General features: G+C 36.0%; 2 protein-coding genes across 3 annotated transcripts in view; one reads left to right on the top strand and one right to left on the bottom strand.

Moving 5' to 3' along the window:
- LOC145972428 (uncharacterized) overlaps nt 1–3,901 on the top strand; it is a 58,808-nt gene extending 54,907 nt beyond the window's left edge. For both annotated transcript variants that reach the window (XM_083101060.1, XM_083101144.1), the window contains exon 4: nt 1,119–3,901. In XM_083101060.1, the coding sequence (XP_082957186.1) occupies nt 1,119–2,066 (948 nt within the window). In that variant the 3' untranslated portion in view covers nt 2,067–3,901. The remainder of the gene's footprint in view (nt 1–1,118) is intronic.
- Nucleotides 3,902–3,996: 95 nt separating this feature from the next.
- LOC145972515 (glutamine amidotransferase-like class 1 domain-containing protein 3, mitochondrial) lies at nt 3,997–6,522 on the bottom strand. Its single transcript, XM_083101265.1, has 4 exons — nt 6,233–6,522; nt 4,771–5,066; nt 4,415–4,578; nt 3,997–4,350 (listed from the first exon to the last, which is right to left on the bottom strand). The coding sequence occupies exons 1-4, from the start codon at nt 6,380–6,382 to the stop codon at nt 4,136–4,138; spliced, it is 825 nt and encodes a 274-aa protein (XP_082957391.1). The 5' UTR covers nt 6,383–6,522; the 3' UTR covers nt 3,997–4,135.
- Nucleotides 6,523–14,545: the final 8,023 nt, after the last annotated feature.

Below are 14,545 nucleotides of genomic sequence, written 5' to 3'. Positions count from 1 at the left end.
ATGTATAATAAATGCATTGTAGTTGGCGATACAACTAGATTCATTTGCGAGCTTAACGTCGCATTTGTAGGAGCAACTTCGATACGGGAGCAAGTATTATAATAACTTTGAGAAGGTAGATACAGCTATATCTGACGAGTGTTGACCTGACATATTCGTAACAATGCTAGGCGTGTCTCGCCGACGTGTTGCAAGAAACTTCAATGGCCATCTACGATGCGTATGCACGTAGTCGGTACAATCGTACTGCGCTCTTATAGAATGCGATATTGTGGTATGCGTGGATGGTACAACGTACAACGTACGGGTTACATATCTATGGTGACTAGTCTTGAGCATAAACGGTCTTGCACGAAGATGTCTTAAATGTCAAGGCGAGGACACGGTGGGCTCGAACAGGCAGACCGTCCCTCTTCGGTCGATGCACTCCGCGAAAGGAACTGCTGCACTTATTGAAATATTTCCTGTCATGCTTGAATAATCTTTAATCACTACAGTCGCCGCATTGTGGACACTGAAAAATAATTCTAAGAAAAATGATATAGAAAGTGTAATATTCCGGTAGTGGTTATTTATTTATTATTCTACTTGTTAATTTTTTCAGTAGGGAAATAAACTCGAATAAAGAAAGTACGATATAGAAAAATGAAGAAGTTAAGGAATAACTATGCTGAGTTTCTAGAATTTTTATTTATGTTCCGCTGAGGCGTAATCCACAATTATCATGTAACATTGAATTAGCATTAAATGAAAGTATCATTTATTTTTTTTAAATAATATCAGACCGCAAATAACTACATAACAAAAAATTTAGTATTTTTATTGTCAAATTCTTATTATAATCTCGAGTGTAATAGTAATTTCGTTAGTTTAAAATCAATTTTTTAATGTTAAGTCCATACCAATCGTTATGCTTGTTACACAAATCAATGCGCATATAAAAAACGCGAAGAAAGTTCATGCATTGCAAAATTATGGGATTTGAAGGAGCACATTTCCGTAACGTAAGATATTTCTTTGCTTATATCAATAAGCTTTCTCTTATTCGCGTTGCGCATTTATTGTTCGAAAGGCGACGCCAATTCACATAATTGTGCAAAAATTTCTTCCTGTTACAGGATTCCGTGGCATCAGCATCAGAGGTGGGCGAAGAATACGACGATTCCGACATGTATATGGAGCCGGATGAATCTGGAACTTTGCAATCAGATCGCATAGAAAATAGCACGCAAAATAATAGTGAGGATAAAGCGTCCAATACTACTACCGATAAAACTACCGATAAAACTAGTAGAAATACTACCGATAAAAACAAGGAGAAATCATTCGAAGTTGAAAAAGTTGACGCTTCTAAAGATCAAGAGGCGAAAAATACAGAATATACCGCCGTCGCACAATTTACCGATGCGGGAGATAAAAACTTGGAGACACTGAGTCAAAACTTCTTCCCGTCTTTCGCAGAACTCTTCGCGAACCACCGACTTCCGTTGACGGAACAGCAGCAACGATATCGACCCAACAGATTTTTAGGCTACTTCCAACGCGATCGTAATTATCAAACCGCTGCAAGCAAAGATCATCATTCTCTACTAGGTTCAGGTAACTTTGGCGTGATTCGCGGCGGCACTTATTATCCGGAGGATAAGGAGAACGACGAGTATTCGGTAGACGAAAGCCTCTATAATCCGTATTATAGTCGTGGTCGTGCGCAATATTATAGGAATCCTAAACCTCAGCCAATTCGTGGCGGCGACTTCTTTGCAAATTTCCGCGATTTCGCCGATATTACGGCGCCGCCGAAATCCAGTTTTTCACATCTTTCCGTAGTGTACGCCAATAAGAATGGCAGCTCCACTGGACGTATCACGGAACCCAGAAACATCATCGAGACTCTCAGAATGTTGGAGGAAGAGGAGCGATCTGATATAGAGGAAATGACCACCACGGAAATTCCAATAAAGAAACAGAATAAGGGCAAATGGAAGCTTATGAAGATTAAGCAGTACGAAGAGGACAAGGCAAGGAGGTCCCGCATGTCCGTCGAACCACTACTTGCTCTCAGCTGAGAGTTCACTAATATCGCTAAGTGTACGTTGACGCGGACGCCAACCTCGGGATTTCTCCCAAACGCGGAATCTGGCCTCGAGATCAGAACCAAAGTATCTCTGAAAAGAGTCGTCTCTCTATTATTGGTGGAGAATGTTTCGAAAACGTGCGTCAGAGAAGACTCGTATCTTTACGTACGATACTATGTGCGTGTACTGAACTTCTTCGATCAATCCAGAAAGCTGGCGATTTGAAAATCGTATTTTAAAATTAACGTCACCGGTTAGAGGGTATTTAATTCCTAACGTTGGAATTCCGACGGTGGTCTGTAAGTATGAATGAAATGAGCGACGAAAACATCAGTTTTCAAACATTAGTAGTCTTTAATGTACGAACTTTCTATGACATTTCCTAAACGAGAATCCGAAATAATTATTTAGATTTTAAGTTATTACAGAAGAAAATGCATTTATACGCGCGAAGAGGTATTGATTAGAAATATAAAATACTGCTGTTTTTGTTTATTGGTCAATTATTGTCAGAATCGAAACTGACTTTAATGAGTAAACTCTTCTCTATATTAGGTGATAATTGCATAAGTTTGAGAAATTTTAATCAGAATATTTTTTGAGTCTACAGTGCATCAATTAAGATATTCTATGTGACACTATAACTTTTGCTGACCATATAGATCTTCTGAAGAACTGTTCCCGTTTTGGTAAGACACTTGCAAAGTTAAATATTGTGCACGGAAACCTTTCATGTTGATTGAATTCATCGATTGTACGTAAACGCTCGAGTACGTTACGCTCGAGTAAGCTTCAATTCTGGAATCAGTAACCAACGACACTTACGTTCGAGCTAAACCTGAATTCCACGAGACTCGTGCGGCCTCGTTATCCTGTTCATTATGCGAAACATATATACGTAGAACATATTATATTTCAGAAATGCATAATCTGCTTCTTTTAGTTACAGATTTGCGTTCGTTTTTCTCTTCTCTTGAAAGCAAATATGACATAGTTTCATGTTAGGTGCTGAAAATGTATATAAACCTATGGAAACATTTATCACGATTTATTTTTCACGAAAATTTCTAATGAAATTAACTCGTAAAAATTACGTTATTATCGTAATTATATTATATCGAGATGCGCTGTTTATATATTCGTCTATAATATTTTAATGTTTCAGCTAAAACAGGATAATAATATTGCATTTATTCAAATAAGATATTAAACACATGCGGTTCGTAGCTGCGTGCAAAATTAATTTTAATTGAATATATATTTTAAGTGAGGATCTGCATACATTTATTAAACTAATAAAGACTGTCTATTTTGTATTCGTTATTAATATTAATAAAATGTTAATTATCTCTCCATATTTACAGGTTTAACGAGACTGCTAATCGACCTCGAAATTTATAAAGAAAACGTTATTTACAATTAAGAAATTCTCTAAGCATTTCTTGCCATTCGTAATTATTATGAATTAAAGGATACTTGAATATTTGTGCTGGAATCTCCGTAGAATTCCAGGACGATTTATACTTCGAACGAAATTTGCGGCGAAGATTGGCGCATTATTTAGCGAACAAAAATGCGATTTTAAATCAATGGAGAGTCTTTACAGCAGATCTCGATTCATTGTTATTTTACTTGTTGTTGATTATTTTAACTGTATTTTTAAGCTTACTGACCTGCGCTAACATACCCAAAACGTGTGCCTCGTTCATCTCATTTCATTCCGAAGGTAAAACACGGTAAAAAAATTGAATAAAGTATATTTTTTGAAAATAAAATTCCTGATCCATAGAATCCTGTCCTACTTTAGAAAAATGCGCATTCTCGTATACAAGACTTAGATAACATTAATTTTAATATCTTTTAAAACAAGATTTGCAATTTATAATATCAATTACAAAAGTATTAATATATATTCTGATATAATAGAAATTTTTACTTATCAAAAATATTATATAAATGCGTATAGAAATGGTGAGATGCAATAAATAATATAGCAAAATATCATTAAAATATAAAACTGTTATAAGTACGATTTCCAGAGACATATTCGTAAATACATATTACTTATTTATACATTTTTTTAGCGTCGTGACGAGTTTACCGATACCTTCGTGAATATCTGAATAAGTAGCAGGCTCATACAACCAGGCTGGTGTACTGACAACGTTGAACTGTTTGCATCGTGTTACTCCTTTGACATCTTTCATTTCTACTTTAGCTCCCATTTCTTTGACCTTCTCGATAGCATCAGCGTATGGCCAGTCTTCTTTGGGTGCTGTAAAATAATTTACAGATATTCAGAAAAATAGAGTATCAAGGGAGGATGATCAGTGACTTACATTCTTTGCCAAGAGTAACTTTGACGCCTTTCAGCACTTTAGCGATAAGCGCACTAGCTATGCACATAGTGCCGATCGGTTTTTTCTCGCAGTAAAAATCTTCTATAAGCTTTTCCAAGTCGGGTAAGACGGTGCAATTTGCACCTTTTTCGACAAAATTACTCCTTTATAAATGTGAAATGATAATTTAATATCTGTATAAATTATTGCGTGCTTTTATCGAATATATTCACAACTTTTTTTATATTATACTATTATAATATTGTTTTAGTATATATCATTTTGTGTTATATTTTATTATTTTTTATTATGTTCGTTATTTTATTATTGAATATTATTGAATTATATACACGTACAAAGTACGTGCGGCACCAAACCCTCCGGGTATAATAAGAGCACCATGTGTACAAACTTCGCACTCGGTCAGAGGTTTTATACATGCTCTTGCTAATCTGGCAGCCTCCACGAGAGCATTTCTAGAGGAACAGGTAGTATTATCTGTTGTCTTTCTAGTATAATGATCGACTACGCCAGAAATCTCAATGTTCGGAGCATAAAATAGGGGCTTCATATCTTTCTGCCGTAAGTGTATGGCCGTCGAAACAGCTTCTGAAATTTCGGTACCATCCAATCGACCGCATCCGCACAGAATCTATAGCAAAACGTGCATTATATAAAAGCTTTTTATATATATTATAAAAGTATGATAAATAATCATGTTTTCCGTGTTCAAAATTCTGAATAATTCAAACGAATAAATCATTAATCATTATTTGAAATGCTTAAGAAAGCTCGTACTGATACATTAATTTTTTTATATATACTTTAAGATAATTGAATAATGAATGAAATACTTCAAATTTTAGATTGTTTAAAAAAACTTAAGCTATATTAAATTAATCAAATAAAAAACATCGACCATTAACGTGCAGTGAAATAATTTAGATATAAAGAATACATAACTTTCATAAAAATTCACAAAATTACACATTTTTTTATGAATTATATTAAAATAAAATGTCGTAACACGTTTTTCTCACATTTGCGCTATGAACATATATTATTGCTATAAAAACTTAACGACTCGCGGAAATAATAACTATTGCTCCATTTTCTTATTAAAATATTTCTTTTCCAGAAAAACTTTAACTATTTTTCGCCGCAAACATCAATGAAATATTACATTACATTATACCATGAGAATTATTTTTAACTTATAAGGAAAATTATACGAAGAAAAAATTTTTAATATCTGATGTAGGATCATGAATCTTAAGTGAGTAACTATATAATTTGTTTGCTTATCAAGAATTAAACAGTAATTAATATTAAACATTTCCCTCACAGATATTATAATTTTATAATAAAATAACAATGATTAAGATTAATTTATTTTAAAAATGTAATTTTTAATTTTATGAATATTTTATTGTAGAAATTTATGTCAACTATAAATTTATAAAAACGTTTATAAGAGAAATAATATGTTTAAATTAATATAAAATATATTCTAAGCTTAAATTAACTTAAATTCTAATAATATGAAAAGATAATGTGAGGAATGCGCATAGAGACAAAATTTAAAAAAAAGTTTTCGTAATGAAGTGCCTTATGTGCTTGAAAAAAATCAATACAGTAAGTATTAAAATATATTCTACTTGATTAATAATTTAAACAAAATAAACGTATGTAATAATTTAACGGATATCTGTGCACAAATTACTTTCATAAACTTTGCGGAAATATTTTTTAATATTTTTGTCTACTATGTGAAGAATTTTATGCTATAAAAAATATCTATATCACGATATAACTTACCACGGCTACGGGTATGGCTTCGCATTTTTTTTTCCATTTTGCCTTGCTTAATCCAGCCGAAATTTGTGACGTGTGAAGGTTATTGAAAAATGCAGATATAAAAATGGAAGTATCACGTCGCAAAAGAGACACAATTTGTGTCCGCAACATTATTTTTTATAAAAAAAAGAATGGGAAATAATTTATAATTTAATGAAATATTAATTAAATATTAACTGCATTTAATATCAATCAATAATTTTTGCAGAAATGTCCACGATTTCCAAATTTGCAAGACTACGATCTTGATTTGTTCTTATTATATTATATTTTATAGAAAAGATGCAACCTTCCTTGTTAATCGTGCTTCACAGAGAACATTCGCGTAGTTCGGGACATTTTCGTAAGAGTGCAGATTGATTCGGGATTCCAGTCAGTGCTCTCGATGTCCAACGGAGAAAATCTCTCACTCCGTCGATATACACACCGACGATGGTTTCGCAGTAACCACGGTCGGTTTGGCGGCTAAGAGAGCCGCAAAGAAAAGAGAATAATATGAAAAGGAAATGTAAAGGATGCGCATAGAGATAAAATTAAAGATAAGATTCTCGTAATATATCTCATACGCTTAAATAAACATCGGCGAGTTAAACTGAACTTACTTTATGGTTCATATAATCTTTATTGTGCTCTAGGAGCAATTTTCGCTCAGACTATGAATACAAAACATACCAGGGGATGGGAGGTAAGATTTAACAACGCCACGAGGCAAAGAACAGCTATGCGCTTGATAATAAATCCTGTTGGCTTATTGAAATATAAAGTAGTTTGCAGATGTAGTAAAAATTGATTTTTGTACCCTTATATAAAAAATAACTTCATTATCGTGCAAAAGAAAAGAAGCATTTATAACTTATACGTTTCACTTACATGAATTAATCATGATGTATGCATGATACATTATTTATTTATTAATTAATTTAATTTTAAATTATTTATTTATTTAATTTTAAAAATACTTGCATTGTAATATTACATTATTTTTGCGCCATTCTATTTATTGACAGCGTTATTTTACATGATATCATCTATATAAATATTTAATGAACACTAAACTATATTATATGCAAGCAAGTATATTAAGTATATAAACAAATTTTAAAATTACAAGTGACAAATAAAAAATAAAATATAAAAGCGTTTAATATATATATATTATAATAAAATAATAAAATTGCGAGCAAGAACAATTAATCGACAAAGTTTCTTTTTTTATACATACTCTGGATAATATCTCTATCTATTGATAACTTTTTGCAAAATTTAAAATTTAAAGTCGGATCGCATTAGGAAACTGATAAAAAAATTTTAAATCACATCTGATCATTCGTACTTTCCTGGAATCGACAATGACGCTTATCGCTCGTACGTCATATAATGCCGCTTTATTATAATTATCAGCGAGATGAGCGCACCCCGGAGGGTTGTTCCGCCACGACACCATTTCGTCGATCCCCTTTCCGCGAGGCATACGAAGGCTTACGCATAATCTTATGTAAATCCCAAGCCGCCCTTATGCTTGCACGTCCTTACATCGAGGAAGAGCGTCGTACATGGGTCGCTTCTCGGGTTACGCAGCGAAAGGGATGCGTAGATGACGGTTCAGGGGCTCTCGCACACGAGCGAGGGCGCGGAACTTATATGAATGTTAAAATAAGTTTGAAATTGTCGCGGACAAGTTCGGCCCCGCGGGAGGTACCCGTCGAGTAATTTCACGGCGCTGGTGGTTTCGACCCTTCGGCGAGTTTGCAACCAGTCGCGGATTCGTAGAAACTTCTGCGGCTTCACGGCGCGACTTCCGCCACCTTCACCGATAGCTTGACGATCATTTACTTTGACCCTGGGAAAATGCTAATATTTGTGTTGTTCTCAACAGAAGATTAAAAAGACAGTATTTTGCCATGATATTTAATCTGTCTATATTTACTTTGATAATTATTTTATCTCGTTTATTCTCTCTCTCAATAATTACAATATATACAATAATTGTATAATCAATGAATTATGATTAAGGCATCTATCGATAATCAATATTACGTCGAAGATATGGTTGTTTGACTCTCCTATAGGGAAACATTTTGAAAACCTGTTTGCCTTTATGAAAGCAGTGTTCCTCACTGATTTAATAAGTCCTTGATAAAGCGTCGCTGAAAGAGCGATAGGAAAACTAAGAAAGTTTTGCGGATGAAGCGTGGCAGAGAAGCAATACTGCCAGCGTGACCTGACGCGCAAACTAAAGCCGTTTTGCAACGTGACAGCTTCCTTGCCGGTACGTGCGTCTCACTCAACGTAGGCACCCCCTCTCGCGTCGTCGTTCTCGAAAAGTTTAAATCACGAATTCGCCGCAGCAGCCCCCACGGCGTACAGACGTGGATTCGGGGAGGGTCGTCAGAGAGTTCACCGGGCGGGAGTCTGATGGGTAAATGCGATGTGATGCGAGTAACTGAGTGGCTAATTGAATGAGGTGCCTCCCAGGAGCGCCGATCCGTCGCGTGTCACACGTCAGAATTTGCGCAGCGGGAACGCGAAATTACGACGATTGTCGGGTCGTGTGCCAATTATCCTCGCGCGATATGATTGCCAGCGCGGGAAATTATGCGACCGAACGATGCCGAATCCTGGCCGATACACGCGCAGAATCGTATAACTAGGCAGTTCGTCGGATTCATCGGGAAGCTGCGACATTTCTGCCGATCATTAATAATCCATTAATGGCATTGGACGCATCGATTTACAGAAATACCCGATAACGACACAACCCAGCGATGGGGGAGAAAAAAAGGAGATCGTTTGTCAATTTTCCGGATCGCTACTGATTGGTTCCTGAGCCATATCACGCTACGTCCATATTTTATGCGTATAAAACTCCAAAGAGAGAGAGGGAGAGAGAGACGAGAGCGATGCGACATTAAATATGGAGGTAACGATCCGGAGATTGCGAATTTTATAGTATCGAAAAAAGAAACTTGCAACGGATTTTGTTCACCTGTCGTCGAATTCATCATTAATGTAAAGTTACGGGAAACTTTGAAAAACGATTAATTTAATTTTAACTGATTCTGAATGTATACGTTCGGCTAAATGGAGGTACAATCGATATCAAACATTAGATATTACAGTTAATACGATAATAAATCCGAATAATTGCGATATTTAATAAAAGAGTAGCAAAACCTATCGGCTTGTTTGCATTTCCGACAAATCCTTGAGAAAGCGACGGGTGTCAAGAATAAAGGCATTGTAAGCGGACGAAGGCTTACAGCATTGCGGATCGGTAAAGGAGACTGCTTATGCATTCTTGGCGCGAAGGCAATCGCGGGGATGGCGAGTGTTGGATGCTGTGCGAGAACCAGACAAGAGAACAATTACGCGCCGTCAGCCCCGTGACCGGCAGGATACCATGAGGTGAATCAAAACTAGGTGTGTGCCATCACCCCTGGGCCAGGTCTATCTGCGCGTTCCGAAACCACGTTCCGCGTCCCGAAGGAAAAAGATCGAATCTCGATCGGTAAGCGAGATTGGCAGAATAGGCGAGTGCCTGCAAAGAGCAATTTACGAAGGGCAAGCAAAAAATACAGAAGAAGGTTGGAGAAATCTCTGTGCAAAAAAATTTAAAATACTTCTTATACAAAAGAAATTGTAATAACATATCGTTACTTTTTTTAGAAATCTCATTATGTGATTGTATCTTTTTATTTTATTTATTTTACAATACGTGTAATTTATATACATTTTAAAATATTATTCTAATTAATATAAAAGTAACAATGACATATTGTTGAAAGATAAATTCTTTTTATCATACATGCGCTCTCGAATGTTTCAACAAATTTCCGACAAACTACTCGATGAATTATGAAAAATGAATAGCTGGTGATCCACGATTAATGACTCAAAGAACCATTTATCGTCGAATCCCAGCGATGACAGGAGGTTGAAAGCGATAATTTATGGCTATGGATTTCTAGAATGTTGCATGACACTTTTTATGAAATAATAATAACTGTTAAATCTTTATGTATCGAGATATTTCGATCGATTTTTTCATGAAATCTTCAAAAATTTGATACATCATCACGATTAAATGTTCTCTTGGCGCAATTAATGTTGTTTTAAATATAATAATTACTTGGGAATAAATTAACAAATCTTATGAGTATTATAAAGACTTCTTCCATCGATTCTGTTCCTCTTGCGAATCATTCTGTGAGAATAATTGGGACAACCGATAATTAAACACACATGTCAGTCTGTGAGACACTCGCTTTTGTATTCTCGCGACAAATGTGAGAAACGATCCAATTTTCATTAGAGAAATCGATCTTGTAGATCACGAAATATTGGCGAATCTGTTTAAGTTAAACAACCACATGTATACTGAATGGCGCGAAATCTTCGAGCAGAACGGCTGCTTCACGCCGCATACATCATTTGCCCGCAACGAAATTTAAAAGATCTGCCTGGTGCGTGCGAATATCAAGAAAGTCGGAGTGCCATTAAAATCTCCGTAAAGTTCATCTCACCAGAATAAATGAATAAGTAAGAGGTCTCGTTCGTGGCGAAACGAAGGGGTCGGTTGGTATAAAGCGACGGCATAAAACGGTTTACACCGACACTTCGGTATTAAGCCTGGCGCCCTTCGGAAAGAATATGCAGTTTAAATCTACTCGCGGAATACACAGCCTGAAAAAGATTCAGCAATAGAGCATATTTATATTTTATTGTGCGTGTGTATTTCCTTATTGCTCTATGCAAATATGTATCTTTAAAAGCTTTGAAGAAAATTGTATTTTTTTTGTTTTAATACAATTTGCAATCCTTTTATAATTTTTCTAGATAAATTTCTAATTAATTTTCATGTGTATTAACGAGAGTTGCTGATAAAGTTTATAGAAATGACTCCTAAAGACAGTCACATTATTCGATTATGGCTACCGATTATTTTGTTTGAAGAAGCGTAGAAGAAGGAATGAGTCCTCTTTGCAGAACGCGAGCAGGCTAGTCTCGAGAATTTGAGACGAGTTTCGTCGTGAAAGAGTTTTATTGTATTTTTTTCATTAACAAGTCCAGCTCGTTCCCTGGAGATCGGGAAAGTTGGCGGCGAGTTTTAGCGAGACTTTTGTTAATGTTCGGAATTAACGGAGTAAGGAGACTTTAAGTCATAAGGCCCCGTGGGAACGCGGGGTTCGACGCGAACTTTCACGATTCTTTATTTCTTTATCAACTCCGACCCTCGGCTTCTACCTTCGCCTCGCGGAATGCTCGGCAGTGCGACCAAGCGTTTCCTCTTCCTACGCAAGTGTGCTCCATAATTACTTTGTTCGACACAATTCTCTTATTTTCATTTTCATACGCTCTTTTCATCGTCGCTCGTGAATACAACGAACGAAAAATTCTCCTTGGTTCTTACGTAATCAAGCTACGCTATTGTGTCATATACGTTTGTAAACGTGCAACTTCTTTGCCGTTTCGCTTGTGCCGGCACGTCCGGATTTCCCTGTCGCAGAGGGTCTGCGAGGGATCCAGTTGGGGGCGATTTGGCTCGACAGGCGGTTGATTAGTTACATGAGAGTGGATATCACTATTCTGCCCTCTCTTCTACCTGTGCAATGATGCACGAGTCCGCTTCGAACCTAAGTGTCGTCAATGGGATGCATATGTCAATTGCCATGCTAATGGTATGTCTAAACGTACACAATGCAATCATGTTACATTATGCGTCATGCTATTTGCGGTTATGGGGACATATCTAAGTGGAATGCAAGGCACACAACGTTAGCACCTCGCTAATATTACAACACTTTTAATCATTAAATATAAAAGGAATTTAAAAAACATTTGCAATATTCAAAAGATGAAAAGATGTTAATATATGAAGATTTATAATTATAATCTTGTTTAATCTCTAAAATTATTGTAAATAAGAAAATAGAAACAAACTCTCTCTTATTTCTTTTTACAGTTACTAAAAAAATAAAGAATTAAAAGATTTAGAATATTTTTTTCGATCAATGCTTATACCATGCATTGGCAAGGTCTATAAATCTCAACGACCAATGGTATTTTTTCGCGCGTTCGCAAGCTGCGTGATGTACTGGTCGTAATAACGCAGTGCAGTCATAATTTTTCATGAAATAATGAAATGTTTGAAATAAAAAGAGTTTGAAATGTGTGGAACACGGAAGTAAATTGAAAATAATATTATATAATATTATAATAAATGTAAATTTACATACAAAAAAATTCACATTTATAAAAAATAATAATTAATTTTTTATTTATCTATTTATTTATTATATATTATATACAAATTGAACGAGAAATTTTCTCACGAGTTTCGGTAATGAGGCGAAAATTGAGACAGCTTTATTAAGTTGAGAGAAGTTGCTCTGATGAAGTTACAATTACGGCCCCTTTACCCACCAAAGAAGTCACCCTCGCTGCTAATTTTATTTATTACGCAATTTAAAAATCGATGCTGCGATTCGAACCAATAAATGAGCAGCGGCAAAGTTTTGCCATACCGTAACTTTGAAAAAAATTCTTTGTTAAATTTTAAATTATTTTTCAAGAAGTATTTTACTTATAACTTGTAAACTTACATGGCAAGTAGTGTATATTTTTTATTATTAGCTTCATATTACTAAGATTAAAATATAGATGAGGTTTAACGTTTTGATTTAATTATTTGATGAAATGTAATGATAAATTTATGTAAAATATTTATTAAAATTTTTAAAAACATATTTTTATACAATTCCCTTATCTAATAGACGATATTACCCAGCTTTACATGAATGTTGCTGACGAGAAGCCTGATTCAAGATAACAAGTCGCTAACTATGAAGGCATAACAGCCGTGCGCTAACTAACTTAATCTAACCTGATTAACCGAAGACTAAGGGCTGACTTGGTTCGTGGGATGATGCAGGCAGGGGAGGTAAATATCTGCGCTGTCAGCTTGTTCATTTTTCAATAATTAACAGTCGATTTCATGCAAAACCTGTCTATGAAATTTATGGCAACATCATGTCATATTTATATATACCTATAAAAATAACTTTATATTTTCGATTTGAAGAAGAAATTTTAATGTTACATGAATATAAATAAATAGGAAAAATCGCAAAGATATAGTTTTCTAAAAATATTACGATTGTACGGTTAAAAAGTTTTATTTCCTTTTATTTTTATTTATAGATCTCACATGTGTTCAAAAATTTCGTCTAGAAGATAGAAAAATACTTTCATCATTTCTACGCATTATGGTGCAACAATATGATTTTAATATCCCTAAGAAAAAGCAAATTCAAAGTATATCACTTTAGACGGTGACCGTTTATCGCGGTAAAGAGTAAAGATAGCGGAGAAGATTGGATCCTCGATTTAGTGAGCAGTTAGCAGGTAGTGCGAGCCCGGATTACAGAATTAGCCGAAAGACCAAGCGTCATCCGCTGCACGTTTTGGGAGTAGTGGATCCCCTCAAGTGCTGCCTACCTCGTATATCCCTCCGAGGCCGTAGTCCAAGGTGGAAGACTTTACCGGGTGCTTGCTCCGTAATTAGCCAGTTTCACTCTCAAAGGCTCGACATGTCTCCCCAAGAGTCCCAACGCAGGCTACATTATTTCGCTATTAGCGCATGAATGCGCTTCACTGAAATATTTATACATATCACATACTATATGCGATAACGGTACATGTGCAGGTAACATTCGCTCTAAATGGAACCTGTGACCTTATGATTGTTGCGTTTAAATTTTTATAACGGTATGTCGCTTTAGCACAGATTTGTAAAAATCGAGAAAGTAGGCCACGTATCGTCAAGGATTTTCACACTACACCGGGAAATAGCCACGCGCACCTATACAGAGGGATGAAGCGATACACGCACGAATACACAGCCGGCCAGCCAACCACTCTCGTCGTACGCAAGCATTCTATGTCAGGGTAATAAAACATTTCGCGTGCGAGGGTATAATTGTCGGGGTCGGGCCCGCGCGCGCGGTTTATACGGTGCTGGTGCGGCGCGGGATGGTAAGGGACGGTGAGGGGTGTGTAGTCTAGGTTTAGGGGCCCCGGGAGGGTACCGCGCCCCCTTTTTCATCCTGTAGTTATTTATCGCCCTGTTTCCTCCGGTCTCTCTCGCTCGCTCGCTCGCTCGCGGCTCCATACACCCTTGGCTCGACCGATGGCGAAGGTGGGTATTGGCGCGTCGGTATCACCGGTGATAGAAATACGCGATACGTTTACGTTCCTATTGCTGTTGTTGTTGCT

The sequence above is a fragment of the Camponotus vicinus genome, unplaced genomic scaffold, assembly GCF_025532165.1.
Source record: "Camponotus vicinus isolate PSW18456_S1 unplaced genomic scaffold, iyCamVici1.0 SCAF_1, whole genome shotgun sequence".
Taxonomy (NCBI): Eukaryota; Metazoa; Arthropoda; class Insecta; order Hymenoptera; family Formicidae; genus Camponotus; species Camponotus vicinus.
Note: the sequence above shows the minus strand (reverse complement) of the source record. Positions and strands in the feature narration are given on the sequence as shown.

Bases quoted from the DNA above. Each gene is read 5' to 3' on its own strand.
- LOC145972515 (XM_083101265.1), bottom strand. From the start codon at position 6,382: ATGTTGCGGACACAAATTGTGTCTCTTTTGCGACGTGATACTTCCATT. The intron at 5,067-6,232 runs GTAAGTTATATC...GTTTTGCTATAG, and splicing joins AAGCCATACCCGTAGCCGTG to ATTCTGTGCGGATGCGGTCG. The intron at 4,351-4,414 runs GTAAGTCACTGA...ATTATTTTACAG, and splicing joins AGTTACTCTTGGCAAAGAAT to CACCCAAAGAAGACTGGCCA.